General features: G+C 41.2%; 1 protein-coding gene across 3 annotated transcripts in view; it reads left to right on the top strand.

The window, feature by feature from the left end:
- Window positions 1–16,493, top strand: part of nphp4 (nephronophthisis 4) — a 168,604-nt gene that overhangs the window by 122,499 nt on the left and 29,612 nt on the right. For all 3 annotated transcript variants that reach the window (XM_042408717.1, XM_042408716.1, XM_042408715.1), the window contains exons 16-17: window positions 6,366–6,526; window positions 7,951–8,134. In XM_042408717.1, the coding sequence (XP_042264651.1) occupies window positions 6,366–6,526; window positions 7,951–8,134 (345 nt within the window). The remainder of the gene's footprint in view (window positions 1–6,365; window positions 6,527–7,950; window positions 8,135–16,493) is intronic.

Raw genomic sequence — 16,493 nt, 5'->3', positions numbered from 1 at the left:
CTAAAGTAACAGATGCAGCCTACTTGTTGCATGCCTTAATATTTCACAGAGTATTTGCTTCAGTCATTCATTCGTAAATGTAATGGACCTCCTTACAAATACACATTACGGTATATATTGTATTCATCTGATATCTTATCAAATGAATCAGATAGATGTCAATCTAAATGTGTGGGCAGATTGCTTTACGCAATGCAAAATGGAAATGTATTCATCTAATTTTGTCAAGGATTATTACTTTTAGGTCTTCCTGTAGAAATCTCATTTCAGATTAATTTCAAAATAAATATCAAATCCGACAGTGCATGATATCCATGATATTGCAACAAGAAACCCCAAGTGGCTAACCCAACGCACCAGATGGTTTGTTACACAGAACCATCTGAGAAGTCGTCCTTGGAAACTGTTTGGAAAAGAGCAGGCACTTTCAAAAAATACTTGGCAGGTGATTGGATGAACCATCTGTCTATCAACGTCTATCATATCTGACCTTGCCAGGCAGCTGGATTCGCGAGATCACACGAGAATCCTCATAGGACACAAGTGCAGAACTTGAATCCTGACAAGATGGAATCTCATGTGATCTTGTGATGTCGTGATCTCACTAATCCAGCTGCCTCGCAAGGTAGCCAAGTAGCTAATAGGTTGTTTGTTTTGTTGTTTTTTTAAAGAAAAAGGCAGTTTCCTGCAGATATACTGACAAATATAGCCTTAGTCTACTATGATGCTCCGGCTTGTGTCAGTCTCTACATCTATCTGTACACTCTGTGCATCCTCACTGTTTTCTCTGCCTGCAGCCTTCACAGCGTTGTTGAAAGTTGTTGATCCCCTGCAGGATTTTCAGCCTGCCTGGCCTGCTGTGTACACACCAGGCAGGCCATCCAGGTTAGGGAGGGGGAATCTGCTGGGTGCCGCTCCTCGTCCGCAGACCTAGCTGCACACTCACACACACACACACACAACCCTGTGCAACCCTTGGGCCAGATCTGTCAGCTCTTCCCCGCTTGTGAGCACAAACACACACAGCACATTGCCCCCCCCCTCTCCTTTCCACTCCCCCTCCGTGCTCTCATCGCCATCCGTCCACTGCACACAAGCCCAGAGCATGCTGGGAGAATTAATGGTCCAAGTGGAGAGACTTGGCGGGTGGTTGTGAGAGGGGGAGGTGAATGAGTCTGCATAGGTTAGGTTAAGGGAAAAGAAGTTCTGATGCAGCACAGACATATTAAGACTGCTTTGGTCTTCATCTGTCCCTCTCTGTCTCTTCATCTTCCTCTTGAGTACTGTCAAACATGTCTTTAATGGCCTTTTGGTAAAAATCTTCAGTCATTATCACTGTTCTCTACTAGATAGAACAGAAGTTCCCCCAGTTAGAATGTTTTTGTTCTTTTTTCTTCAGATATCTGATCAGAGTGAGTGGATTTTTACTCAGCAGTTTGTGAAACCTGCACAGTAATCTACCTCAACTCGCTTTCCAAAACCTTCTGCTGCAGAGTTTTAGTGTCTCATGGTGATCCAAATGCTGTTTCAGAGGCTTCGGAGCATGTTACTAGAGAATATGATACTGTAAATTTAAACGAAACCGAAACTCTCGAAACCTAAATGTAAATAGACCTGATGAGGGATTCAGAAAAGTTTCATTTTCTAAAAATCTATTTGAGGTTCAATAAAGTCCTATGGAGCCCCGACCCTAACTATAGATATTGGCATTTACGTTAAAAGAAACCCAAAAAAAACACCCACCCCACTGGTAGAAATGTTGCCCTTAGAATAGGCAGCTTTTCATGAGAATACTGTAAGGAGTGTGCAATTTTGTGTGTATTTGAAGAAAGAAAAGAGTTTTTCTTCAGTTCATGCGTGGAGAGAGTCAGAGGGACTTGCTGGTCTCTTTAACACAGCAGGACTGTCACCAAAGGTCCTCATTACTCCACTTCTATCCAGCTGGCTGCTTCTCTGCACGTTCAACTTATGGGAATAAAGACAGTGTGAGGGCTTTGATACAGAGTTGGAGGGATGCTGGGGGGAAATTCTGGCACTTGAGTTGGCACACAGACCCACACTCACACCTTTAATACACATACAGCATAACATTAACACGCTGCTGCAGGTTGGGGTTTGGGCTGCAGCTGAGTGTACACTGTACCCACTCACCAGCTGAGTTGGATCACTGATTGGGTCAGTTTCATTTGAACTGTTCAGAGCTAGGGGGATGAGTCAGATTTCAAGTTGGTAAATAACATAGCAGTCATCAGAGAATCACAAGGCACTCATTTTACACTCTCAATTTGAATCTGGGCTTGTACTCTGAACTGATTTAACCAAAATGAAATGGATGGTGTGTGTGTCACATGCAGGGCATGTGACCTTGTTGGGGACAAAATAACAAATTGCTAACTATATGAGTACAAATTTCTAATGAGATTTACCCATTGTCATCAGAACATCTTCAGTCCTTAAAGTCCTCAGTCATATGTGTTCTGTCTCACCACAGAAAAATGTGTAATTAACCACCCAGCCAAATTTGAATGATTAAAAAAATTACCAAATATATAACATTAGGTTTCAAAATTGCGGAAAAATAAGCAGTATTCTCTGCGATTAAATGCTGGGGGCGTGTCCGCCGAAGGCGCTGAAAGCACAGCCCAACTGAACAGCCTCTAAGTTAACAACGCTCATACCTAACCCCGGTATAAAAATACACAATTTAAAATATGCCTTGTTTGTAGGTGTAAGGCAAGCAAAATGGATGATGTTTTAAAATAAAGTAACATTAGGAGCCACTGTTAAATTTTGCACCTGTTTTGTAGGTAAAGGTGGACTTACTTCATTAAAAATGTAGCTTAAATGAGTTCAGTGCACTTAATGTTACTGACTTCTCTGCTGAAAAGTCTGTGGCAGCTTCATTGTGGCCGTCACCCTTGGAGCAAAAGCCTCTCATGCCATGATTTTTGGTGAAGTGCTGACGGCTAATGCTCTCCCTCCCTGGCCGGAGATCTCCCAGCTGCATAGCCGGTGCTGAAGCCGAAGACGCTGGCGGCTCCACCCATCAACAGACGCTTCAGCTGGGTTTAAAATAACTCCTTGAGCGCTAACGTTGACTGAAAATGGCTCCATTCACCAGTAACAGTGGATTATCTAAGTGAATCCCAGTTGTCTCCAATGAAAGTTTATAAAACTACCCGGTGAAAAAGTAATAACTATGAGTATGTGCAATCTAATGTTTATATAGCGGGGGAGATGCTAGTAACCCCTCTATGTCATAGAGCCACCATTTCAGGCCTGCCCAAAAAATCCTTAACACAGAAATGGTGAAAAACAGTTTAAAGCTCTAACTCCACAATTCAGTACTACTAGTTCAGTCTTTTCACGTTTTCAGCAACTATTTTCTAACATGTATAATGTGTTGAAAAAGAAATCACTCATTTCCTTTACACAGACTTTAAACTGTGTGTTAGGTATTTTCTTCAGAGAGGAAAATGTCTTTCTTTCGAGTGAATGAGAGGGAAATCTACAACTCTTAAAGGTCCAAATGTGTCAATTGCAAGAAGTGCTGATTAAAGTCATGACTTTATCCTGCTGTTCGTGAAATCACTCCTGAGGATTTTTGGCAGTGTGATAGGCGCCCTTATCATCTTGAATTATAGGAACCCTAGGGTGCTCCTGATTCTGTAAAATGGCTTCATATTCCCTGCTTATTGTACTCCCATGCAGCGCAATCATCAGGCCTAATGACTCCCAGTAGATGGCTGTTGTACCAGTTTAGATCTGTCCACAAGGTTGACAGCTGGTTAGAGATATTATGGCTCTTCTTCCCAAATTTAAACCAATCTGGATGGAAGGAAAGGCTAAAATAATGATCAGACCCGATGACTTTTTTCTCCAGGTTGTGCATTTTAATATGTTCTGAAGAATGATGGACCGGCCAAAATTAACAAAAATAACTTGGGGAAGACACCCGACCAACCCACAATTGGTCATAGGATCTGGGCTCTCCCCTCTAACCTAAACCAACATTAGAACTAAACCTAACAGAAATAAAACCACAAAAACAGGACTACCGGACCCATCAAAAAACAAACTAACAAAAACTAACTGACTGGAAGGTGGAAAAAGACAGCTAGCCAAGGTTCCTGCCCCCTCTTTATTGGTTTTCCCTCAATCAGGCCGGACCAGATACAACTGATACACCAGCAGGGGCGGAGAGTGTGACATACAGAAGGGTGACAAATTACAGGCTGATTTACAATTGTGCTTCTGTAAAAGAAGAGATATCCTGCCTTTTATTCCATAGTATGGATCAAGCTCCAAAAAACCCTGGATCCTTAACTTTCCATAATGCAGCTGGGTAGAAGAAAAAGACTTCCAGCAAGTAAACATGGATGTAAACAATGCAGGTTTCAATATCATCAAAAAAATGGTTGTACAAATGTTTTATGAGCAGTCAACAAGTTTGTTAGACCTCAAGCATGCACACAATGTGTTTGGAGTTAAGCCCCCTTTCCTTGCAGGAACTATGGAAAGGCAAAGTTCCTGTGGTGGTAATGCTCTATAACACTGAATGTAAAACAGAAACTTTATTACAAGGAAACTCCACAGGGCACCTTTAAGTGACTTTGAAAGAGGCTTCATTATTATTATCCCATGAATTGGCAGAAGCTTCAGTGACAAAGACTGCTCAAAGTGTTCAGGCCTGAATGCTTGACCCACTACAATGAGATGGTCCCAGGGCTGTTACCCAATGAGTGGTGTTTTTCTGGTATTATTTGGGTCCACTTGTCCCCTTAGAGGGAAGGGTCAGTCCAGATCAATACAGTTATTCTGAATGATGTCCTTTATCCTATGATGAATCATTTCTGTTCTGATGGGAGAGCTTTAGTCAGGATGACAGTACCCACATCCACAGGGAACGAGGTGTTACTGAATGATTTGATGAGTGTAAGAAATGATGTAAATCTTACGCTATGCCCGTCACAGATACCTGATCTCTACCCAGTTGAATTCCTATAAGAGATTTTGAATCAGTGTGTTACACAGAGCTTCCCGCCAACATCATCAAAGCACCAAATGTTGTAATATCTTTTAGAAGACTGATGGTCATCCCTCCAGTAGAGACTACAAACAAGATAATCTATGCCAAGAAGCATTGAAGCTGTTTTGGAGGACCATAGTGGAACATCACCTTACAAAGACTTTTTGTATCTAACCAATCAGTAGTGACTATGTGAATGTGAAAGAGTTATTACTACAAATTGACTTTCAACAACCTGTACAGTTGCATTTATCTCTTCCATCCTTGTCACTATCTTTGTGGCCATTTTTCAAATGGATGTAGTGGATGTAGCTAGGTAGCTAGCTAGCCTTGAAGTGTACAAAGATGATATCCATATTCTTAATCCCACCTACAAAGCTCTCCCTGATCAATTGTTTTGAACTTGAGCTATTTTGAACTTGACCTTTATCCATTTAGCACCTACACCACCTACAAAGCTCTCCCTGATCAATTGTTTTTCCAGCTGCTGAAAACATCTATCAATTAAAAATAGTCTATCAGTCATTTTGAAGGCTTTGTGAAAAGATTGTCCTTGGGATAAAAGCTGCAATTTATATTAAAGTACATATTTTCATTTTACACAATATGCAAATTAACTGTAACTCTCCTAAAATAATAATAATATGTTTTGTTTCAGATGACGTTAATTACATAACTAATAATGTTTTGAGAAGAAATTAGTTAACGTTTTTCTATGATGGTTGTTTCTTACAGCAGTTTATTCTTGGGGTCCCCAGGGACCCCAGTCAGTAGTCCTTGTGTGTTAAATATGTTGGTAGGATGAGGGTTAAGATATTCAAATATTTTATTTTTGCAAATGTTAATGGGGAAAGAAATGCACTCAGCACATTTATTCACCCTCAAGGATACACAATATGTTTTAGTGAGAAACACTGAATGTGAAAATCATTTTATTTGTTTGCACGAAAAAATTCACAGGGTACCTTTAATTAATTTTGTAACTTCATAGTCAGGTTTTTTTATGGTGTTATATGCATTTCTCTCCATTAACATTTGGACAGGGACATCTGTGTGTTCATATTTAGATTAGGTTAACAGTGTAAGGCTCTTTCTTTTTTTAAATATATATTTTTGGGGACATTTTTAAGCGTTTATTATAGCGACAGTAGAGAGTAGACAGAAAACAAAGGGGACAGAGTTATTGGAATGTGACGTGCAACAAGGGTCTGCTGCTGGAATCGAATCGCGGACAATGTGGTTATGTGGCATGCATCTTAACCAGTAGGCTCCCGGTGCACGCCCATAGTCCCAGTTTCTGAACAGTGTATTTGTCTTCTCCTCTCTCCTTGTCCAGGCTCTCCAGGGCTGCAGGTGCAGTTCAGAGTAGATGAGAGTTTCCTGAGGCCAAGAGAGAAGCGCTGGTTCCTGCGCTACCTGGCCCTCCACACCATGCACATTGACATCTGGGACAGCGACTCATTGCTCCTCATAGGTTCTACTGCCATCGAGCTCAAGGTAAAAGACTGAAGTCAGAGCAGTTGGCTTATTATTCCAGTGTATTGAGATGGAAGATGTTATTATTCTCACCTGACGTCTTCATCACAAGAACTTTCCAGGGATAAAGCATCAAACATGGAAAAAACACAATCTGTTTGCACATACATTGTCAACTCATGACATACATTCATGGCAACGCAGTGCATCTGTCATGGATTCATGCAGCGTTTGCAGAGTGTTTTAACACATTTAATAGAATGAACCAGGCATTGCAGAGAAACCTGCCACTGATAATAGAATATGAAATACAAAAAGCAGTTCAATACATGAACCAGCTTTAATTAAAAACACAAAACACACATTTCATGAGAGTAGTTATGGTTTCACTTCATCTACAATGGGAGAACAAGCACAGATTTACACAAATTAAAAGCCACACTCTTATTTTTTGAACAATGTGTAAATGCTGTTTCCAGTACCATAGTAAAGAAAAGTGATTGGAAAAGTTGAATAGTGAAAGAACATAAGTTAACTTTGTTTGTTAAGCTCAATCTGTCTTGAACAAACCCAGTATTATTCAGCGTTGTGCCCTGTGTATTCTGTTCAAGGATGTGACTGAAGCAAGTTTTCCTCATTTTAACCTCTGAAGAAAAATAAATCACTGGTTAAAGGGTTTTTAATACAACTCTTTTCAATCCTACTATTATTGGACAGAAACTCTTGCCAACCTTGATGTACAATTGATTTGTTTCGCAACTTTGTGAAGTTTGTAAACCATTTAATGAGAAAAAAAAATAAGGGAGAAGTTTTCAACAGGGCAATTCTTGTTGTGTGGGTAGGAGCAGGTGAACCAAGGCGAGGAAACAGAGATATAATAGCAACAGTGTATTTATTTAGAAGGCTGGGGAAAGGGAATGCAGGCCTGGGGAAGCTTGAACTGGTAGCTGGGAAAATGGGGCTGGAGCTTCGGCTAGAAGCTGGGAAGAGCGGGAATCCAGGGCAAGGAACCGGGGCAGACAAGACGAGCGGCTGGCGACAGGGGTTGGAACCAGTGGGGAAACAGGAGACAAGGTTAGTCCAGGGACGAAACAGCCAGAACAGGAAAACTGGTAATGCATGAAAAATGGCTCAAAGCGTTGACTGACTGGTGCTGAAGCTACGATCATGACACACACATACACACACAGAGCCACTGGGAGGGTGGCAGCAGGTTAGGAAGAGGCAGGATCATGACAGAGCTGTTTTGAACTTGACCTTTATCCATTCAGCAATAACTAAATCGCCCATCCGATTCCTGAGCCGTTTTAATTTTCTCTCTATTCTCTATTCTATTCTTTGTTTCATAATTTTCCCCCATGTCTTGATAAGTAAATTTGTGCTCATGTACATACTTGCAAGTACATTTCATTTGCTTTTCTCCCATCCTATTTTTGCATCCCCAGTACATGTTGCGTCAGGGTAAAACAGCAGTACAGGCCCTTCATGAGGTTGAGGTGCTGACCACCGATTACGTGGGAGAGGACACCCTGCTGGCGAGTGCAGATTTGGGTCGACGCACAGCCTCCAGCCCCATGACGGTCCATACTATTCTCAGAGCCCGGCTGCACATACGCACAGGAAACATAGGCAAGTACTGCAAGACTTTTTTGCCCCTGAATAGTTGAACATAAGATGAGCATAAGTTGCTATATGATCAATACACCTGCATGGAAAGTATTTGTTAAGAATCAATCCAGATAGTTTCCTCACTTTGGGTTGCTGTTGTCTTGCTGCCCCCATTGGGACACAGAAGAGGGTTGGGAGTGGATGCAGGGGATGAGAGGTGCTGTGAATAGCTGGGTAGTTGTGTTCCCACAATATGTAAGGAAACCAAGGAAAACAAGAAATATTGTATTTGTTTTAACATTCAAAAGAATATTCAAAAGAAAACCCAGTTTCAATATCACCTAAATCTCCTTCTATAGAGAGTTTTTTATTCAGGTCATATTCCATTTGGAGCCTCAGATTATGAAGTAATGTTGTCTGTTTACTTTTATTGATGTGTAGAGTTGGGAAATGACAGTGAATCCCCAGGTCTGCCACTGCTGTTGAAAGTTCCCATTTTCTGGAGGTGTGCAGGCTTGCAAAGCAAACACTGTGCCAAAGCGAAATATCTTGATGTGATAGTTCCACTCCATCTAGCAACTGAGCACCTTTCCCCCCTTCCCTCACACTCAACCAATTTGGGCCTGGCGTGCCCCTGCGGCGTGATGGCAGCTGACGATAGCTTCCTCGCCATTAATCAACTGTTGAAACGATACTCCCTCTCATAAACAATGCATCATTTTCCCAGCCTCAGAAACTCTGCAGAGTGCTATTGTTGGGGCTAAATATGCCAGCACTTTCTCATTGCACTTATCACTCAAAGCAGGTTGAGAGCACAGTGGGTTATTGGGTGTGCTGGGGATGGAAGGGGGAGGTTGTGTCTGGCATGTAAATTCCAATCAAGGCTCAGATATCCATCAAGCGCCCTGGCCGACAGTCAGAATCAATTTGGGGAGGGAGGACTCACAAGCACTTTTCTTTGTTTCTGCTTCCATCTGTCGCTGCCTTTCTCACATTCACATTCCTCTCTTTGCTTTTTATCACTGTCTTCCTGTTTTCTGCTATTCATCTATTTACCTCTTACCCTTCAATCACACGCTCTCTCTTCCACCTTCTATGTGGCTGTTTGTTTTCTTCTTGTTGCTGTATTCTTCTTTCTTCTTATTCCCTTATATCGTCTGTGTTTCTCTTTCTTTTTCACTGTCTGTCATCAAGCTGTAATGAATCAGCACTCTTATTTGGTGGGTGGTAAAGGATATGAAGCACAATCATTATTGCTCGCTGAGGGGGGCGGAGGGGTTGTTTGAGTATCAGAAGTTACCCCCGGTGCGACAGATGGATGTGCTGTATGAAGACTTTGACAGAGATTTGATGGGAAGGACACACACATACACACACACACACACACACACACAAGCATGTGTGCATATCAAATCACTCACACATGCCAAGAAGGTACGCACTCATGCATACACACAGACGTATAGACAGGCAGGTGTAGCAGAGCGTGGACAGGTTGTGTGATGAGTCAGGATGGCAGAAATGGCAGGCAGACTGGTAGAAGATATCACTGATATCATGTGAAAAGCCTGTTCCTCCAATTTTTTTGTGATTTTCACGTTCAATGGAAGGATTACATGGCTTCTCTATGGATTGAGAAGATTCTACTACCTCTAAATCCCCACTGGATGGACTCAAAAATTCACACTGGCCAAGCCGAAAGCACGGCTGTATTTCTGTGTTGACACCGTGCAGACAATGCTCCTGCATTTCAGATCGAGAGGTGAAGGACGGTTGTTCTAAAATAGTTGATGACGCACAGTGCAATAGAAAAGAAGTGTGTGACAGGAAGAGGAGCTAAAGCTTTTTTCACTGCTGAGAGGATCCTATTGATTTAGATTGATGCAATGATTTATTATCAGCCATGCATTATTATATGATAACGTTGTAGTGTAAGTCTAATGAATTATCTAGTAGTGTCCAGGGCCTTTATTTACCTGCAGAGAAGACCGGACCTTTGACTCACAGGGCATCCCTCCCATTCCTGATAGGTTCTTAATTTGAAACATCTGCAGGAAGTGTTGAGTTTCATTGGCAGCAACTTAACAGCACTCAGAAAAACTGAAGAAGTGATTAAAATTAATTAGGTAATGAAAACAGTGTTTTTGCTAAAAGGAGAAGCTCAGAGCAGTGGTGAGATATGAATCTTGCTGTAGGAATTAGTGCTGTGAAAATGTACCTTATTCTGTATCAGCCATGTGAGCCATGATGTTACATATTCACCCTAAAAATGCATTTGTTATATAATCATATGTATTAGTTTTTATAATCATGTGGATCTCTGTCGCTGCTCCATACCATTATAATTCACAAGCAATGCAGTCCAGACGCTCTCTCCTTTTTCTAATTTTATGTGTTTCAGTCATGCATGCTATTAATCATGTCTTTACTTCTCCCCGCTGGGAATTCATCTGAATTAGGCTTTATTGGAAAAAATGAGTGGCAGACTGTCATTTCCAAATGAAAAAGAGTGAAACACCAAATGGTATCCTTTTTAATTATCACAAGGTGGGATTGACAAGTAATTAATTAAATGGTAATGATATACGCTGTCAGGCCTATTCAATCATTCTATAAAGCAGCTTTTATTAATAGCGTCTTAAAGGACAAAAGGAAGTAGCTTAATCATAATAATAGAGAGTTGTGAAATCATGGCTGAAACATGGGGGGGGGGGGTTGGTTTTGCTGCGGTTTGAAGTCTTGAGGAAGGAAAACAGCGCTTCCACACAGTGAACTGTAGGAGCAGATGAGGAGTGTATAAACCATGACGACCGCCTGCTCATTCCATGAAACTGATCGACTGGTGAATCCAGAGGAAAGCAACATCGCTTTATTGATTTCATCTGCTAAATCCACATGAACTCTGAGGAGGAAATAAAGATGGAGGCAGTTGAAGAGAAACATTAAAGAGAGATGTTTAACTTTAACACAAATGAAAACTTTGCTAGAACTTATAATATTTAGTAACCCTTGCCGATATTATTACTTTGTTGAGAGATCCACCGAGCCATAGCAGAACAATTAGTGTGTGTGTGAACATGAATAAATTTGTCCCAAAGTTAGAGAATAAAAAACAGTGAATAATCTTTGTAATCCAAGATGTCATTATAATGTAAAGCCCAGAGCTTTTCCAAAGACTGATACTATGGACTGACAGGTGGCTTATTAACAGTGATTAATATATATTGAATATATATTAAAATATGTGTCTCCCAGTGTTTTGTACCACCAGCCGTGGAAACCTGAGGATAGTGATGATAGCGTCAGTCAGTCAGTCATCTGAAAGGGATATTCATGGTCCCAGGAAGATCATTCTTACTGTAATGAACTTAACTATTCACCTAGTACCACCAGTAGGTCAGATCAGTTTTGAAAAGTGAAGAGCATATTCATCTTTCCAGGGGGCTAAACCCTTTTTTATTTTATTGACCCCCTGACCTTTCTGACTGGCCATGAAACAAATGTTCAATGTGGCGTGATTGCACATGAAGCTAAGACACAAGTAAATGTGAACAAACCCATATTCACTCTGGGTGCCGCAAACAGAGGTAAAGACGTGTCTATTAGTTGAGAACGTTTGTTAACTAAAAATGTGCCCTTTTACCATTTTAAACACTCTATGAGCCTTCCACTAACACCGCTCTCGGGACAATATGTCAGCTTTGCATACAAGATATCACATAATCTAATGCTCCCATGAAAACAACTCTCAAACAAACATTGTTAATTTAAGATTTTTTGTTAGAAATGTACCAATTTTCATGTGACACAGATTCATAAATGGATTAAATGCAACATCTTACATCATCTTAAAAAGTTATTTTAGTGAACAGGTTAGCAAACCCAGTTACACATCCAGCAGACACTGAGCAACATTAGCGTTTATTTAGATTTTTGTTTCTTCCTGCCTGATAGTATTCACTCTCCTTTAAGCTCTGTTTTGTTCTCAACCAAATTCTCAGAAAAATATCTACCTCTTTAGCTGCTAGATGGTCCACTATGTTCACCAGCTAGTCAATATTTTTGTCTGTCTGCTGTTTTGTGCTGGGCAGTTAGCATGCAGTCATTTTATTAGGCCTTTGTCACTGAAAACAGCTGCCTGCTGTTGCTGGAAACATGGTTCATAAGAGGGGAAATACTAAAATGCTGAAATGATCCATGGAAATCTGCAGGGTTGGGTGATAGATATCTATGGGTTCGTCTGCACAAGTGACCTCTTTCACGTTACACAAAGTCATTTGATTCATTGTTAACATAAAAAATATTGAATAGTGCAACTTGCCGACAGTAAAAAGGCCCATATGTGATAGAAGGGAAAGTCCATTGATATAGAATTGTTTTGCTGACTGAGTTGTGTCTATATCCTTTCTCTTTTGCTGGCACTTTCTCTTGCTCTCTCTTTTGCTCTGTACACACATACACACACACGCACACACGCACACACACACACACACAACAGAAAGCATGTATCTGCCTCTGCACAGTCGAGAAGACAGATTAGAACCTTCTCCAGACCTCACAGTGCTCCTCATCTGCAGCAGCCTGATAAGCCCTGGAGAGACTGACTGTTGCAGCAGGAGAGAGTGGAGAGAATCCTGCCTAAAGCTGCCTCAAGTGGAACAAAATATCAGTGAAATTTACCTAACAATTAGTTTAGCTAGGTGACTTCCCCCAAGCAGTGCACATACAGTATGTCTCACTCATTAAAAGCTCTTGCTGTTGGCACATTAAGGCCCGACTTCATCAACCTTGCTTTTAGCCCTGAGGTGAGAGGGAGAATCAGCTAATTCTGAAAGGTCAGTGGCCTGGAACGGTGAGGCAGAAGAAATCGAATATTGCAGACTACTTTGAAACCCCTTTGGTGCTTGCTCCTATTTGTTCTAGAGGCCAGTAAATCAGGGGTTTGTTGTGGCCTTAACCTCAAGAACTGCCAGCAGAGCAAAGAGGGCGGGCAGGTGGTGTGGTGTCGAGTAGGGTTGTTGTCATGCAACCAGCGAGAGGTAGTCAATAAATTTGATAGAGTTCAGCCCCCTGGCACTTTGTTCACAATTACTCTCCTCCACACTGGCAACACATAGCAGCAAAAGTTGTGCTTTTTCTCAGCAACACAAACCAATATGTGAGTATAAGCCCACATTTCAGTCATGAAGCTCATCAGCTCTGTTTCAACAATCTGCCAGGTTGATTCAGTAGTTAGGGACGAATAATGTGACTGAGAGCAAGACATCCATGTCAACCTGGATTAGTACTAAAGTAGGTATTATCTGATGAGTTTAATGATGGTTGTAGTGATAGACGATTAATTAAAATGATTGAATGATTAAATCAGAGGGTCATAATTGGGTTCATCAACTGTCCATTTGTTTTATTGTGGGCAAGTAGCACCGGGTGTTCATCTTATCACATTCTTGCAGGCTTATTGTGTTATTCTATCCATCATCAAAGCCTTTCTCCACACAAAAGAAAGCAGCTGAAAGGCCCATAATGAGTCGTCGAGAATGAGATCTCTATTGCTTTGTTATTGATTGGAGATGTTTATGTGATGGCAGAAATAATGTCTTCACAGTAATATTTGGGAAATATAACTCAAACAAATACATTCGGCTGAGTCGTGTGGCCAGGGAAGGGTGATGGATGATGAGGGGAATGCATTGGGACGGCAGACACCTCACCCATTAATCTGCAGAACTGCGCTGTCTGTGTCTGTTTGCATGGCAACACCAGCTCCCCATTACTCATTTAGCTGCCGCCCATTATCAGTTTGTTGATGAAGGAGTTTGCCTCTAAAAGATTTGGAGGGTACTTTTGGCTCCCCTTCTAAAACTCCTACAAGCTCACTGAGCCATCAGTTCTGGGCGGTAAAGCCACTTAATTGCTGAACTCACCATATTTCATTCGAAAGCTTCCTGGATGAGGTATCTCAGAGCCTCTCTGAAAATGCTAAAACTTCTTACACTTCAATTAGGCACCTCAATTAGGTATGTTGTGATGTTCCAAAGCTTAGGAACTAATGGGAGCATTGTGTCAAAGTGTTCTGTATTTGAAAGAGCCGTAAACTTAAGTTTTGATTAAAGCTGCAAGCAGCGTTGAACGGGCCCTTGCACCTTGCGCTTGTTGGAGGGAGCAGCAGCTGTGGTACCACTACTGCATGACAGTTGACATGGCTCTGAATTTTCAGGATTATCGGACACTGTGAATGGGTAAAATATTATTTCCTGTTTGCAGTACGTGGTGCTGGAGATGACATATTGGAAACATACATTTGATGAACTATGTGTCATTTAGATTTCACTTCCTGTTGCCTGTAGTAATGCAGCAATACATTTACCAAAAGGCAACTGACATGGATATACATTTTCATGAATATTGGACATTGCACATAGGAGATAACTATTACTTCCTGTGTCCACTATGTGGCACTAGAGAACACCCACTAATTATACATCTTGTTGCTGTATATCAATGTAGACCGCACCATGTAAATTTCATGTAAATTGGATGTTTGTCATGTGAGGCAGACTTCCTGTTGTCAGTAGGTGGCGCTATGACTATGACTCAATATTTACATGTAGATGTGTTCAGGCCTGGACTCTTATCAACATGAGAAATTTGGGGCAGATTGGATGATGTAAAGTCGAGTTACAATAACTTCCTGTTTAATGCCCCAGACATGTTTTGGGCAAAATAGACCAGCACACCATGCCAAGGGTGTTCCTTGAAAATTAAAAAGCTTCACAATTTAGCATTGCAAAGGTAGATGTCACCTACCAAATTTGAAGTCGCCCGGGTTAAATCTCTAGGAGGAGTTCGTTAAAATACGCCGCCTGCCAATGGCTTCTCTTTACGAAAAAAATGCAAAGTAGATTCAAAATGGCTGACTTCCTGTTGGACTCAGGGTATGGCTCCAAGAGGCTTCTTTAAAGTCAGAAGATGTTACAGTTGCCTACCAAATTTCGAATATACACATCAAATGTAAAAGTTGGGGCTTTGACTTAGAAATTTTCCAGGGGGCGCCCTCGAGCCATCTTGCCACACCCAAACCCAAGATCATTTCAGACATCAAGTTACACCACTTCTGATGCATGTGTAAAATTTGTGAGTTTTCGAGCAAATATGCTAAAAGTGATAAGGGGGCGCTACAGAGCTGAAAAGCCACATCCAAACCCAATTGTGATACTAATTGAAAGGCTTACTAGTTTGAACGTGGGTGCAAAGTTTTGTGAGTTTAGCACATCCTAAAGGCCTTAAACATGTGTTTGTAAAATGAAAATTGACACACGAAATCCAAAATGGCTGACTTCCTGTTGGAAGAAAAAGAATGAAAAAATATTTATTATGTCCAGAATGATGGAAGCAATGAACTCACCGAATTTCATGAACGTGAAAGCAACTTTATCCCAATATGACCCCGCTCTTGGGGCGCTATGGAGCCCGCCGGCCAGGCCCGAGCCCAGTCACTACAGGACTTTGCAATTTTCGTTAGCTCTAACATTTGTGCCAATTTTTTCGAGCATCCCAAGCCCCTCAAAAACAATAGGTTCCTTGCACTTTCAGTGCCAGGGACCGTTGGGCTTCTGGCACGTTTGTGCTCGGGCCCTAATTACTTCTCCAGTCAGCTGTAAATTGTATCTAACAGGTTTTAAGTGTTGGCCTCAGTGTACCTGTAAATTGCATAAAACAAGTCTTTTGACCTGTGGTATTTGGAAATGCTCTTATGAAGAAGGTACATGGCTACAGGTTGGTGTTGTGGTTGTGACTCTGTGAGCAATTATGTATCACTCTTCCATTACCGGGCGTTTTGTGTATAAAGCACTGTTCAGAGGCATAAGCATGCCTTTTCCACAGCTACTGTAGAGGCTCTGCATAGGATGAATTAACATTAGGAGAAAAACTAATATCGATTATTATTCACTGTCTTAGAACAAGCGCACCCTGGAGTGCTTATTTATTAACTTGCCTTTTATTAAAAAAAAGGGAAGAAATTATGTTTTTGCTATCAAGGGACAGACACCAAAACAAATGGTTGAAAGCTGAAGGCAGTCTGGTTGTCAAGAGGCAAGTTTTGTTGCGTAACCCTAAACTGTCAGCTTCACCATACAAATGATGACATAAAGCCTCTGTAATGACAGGACTTATAGTGTCTAGGACAATTCAAAAATCAAATAATTCTTCAAAAGAAGGATCTTGAATGTTCTGATCAGCCCTTCCAGCCATCTCCAAAAATAGTTGTAGGGGATTGCAGGTGATATTTAACATCTTTATGCTGATTTGTCTGACTGCAACTCAGTATTCAGCCAAAGCGAACAGTGACCAACAGTAACCATCACTTAGCATGACACTC

Source organism: Thunnus maccoyii, chromosome 4 (assembly GCF_910596095.1).
Source record: "Thunnus maccoyii chromosome 4, fThuMac1.1, whole genome shotgun sequence".
NCBI lineage: Eukaryota > Metazoa > Chordata > Actinopteri > Scombriformes > Scombridae > Thunnus > Thunnus maccoyii.
Note: the sequence above shows the minus strand (reverse complement) of the source record. Positions and strands in the feature narration are given on the sequence as shown.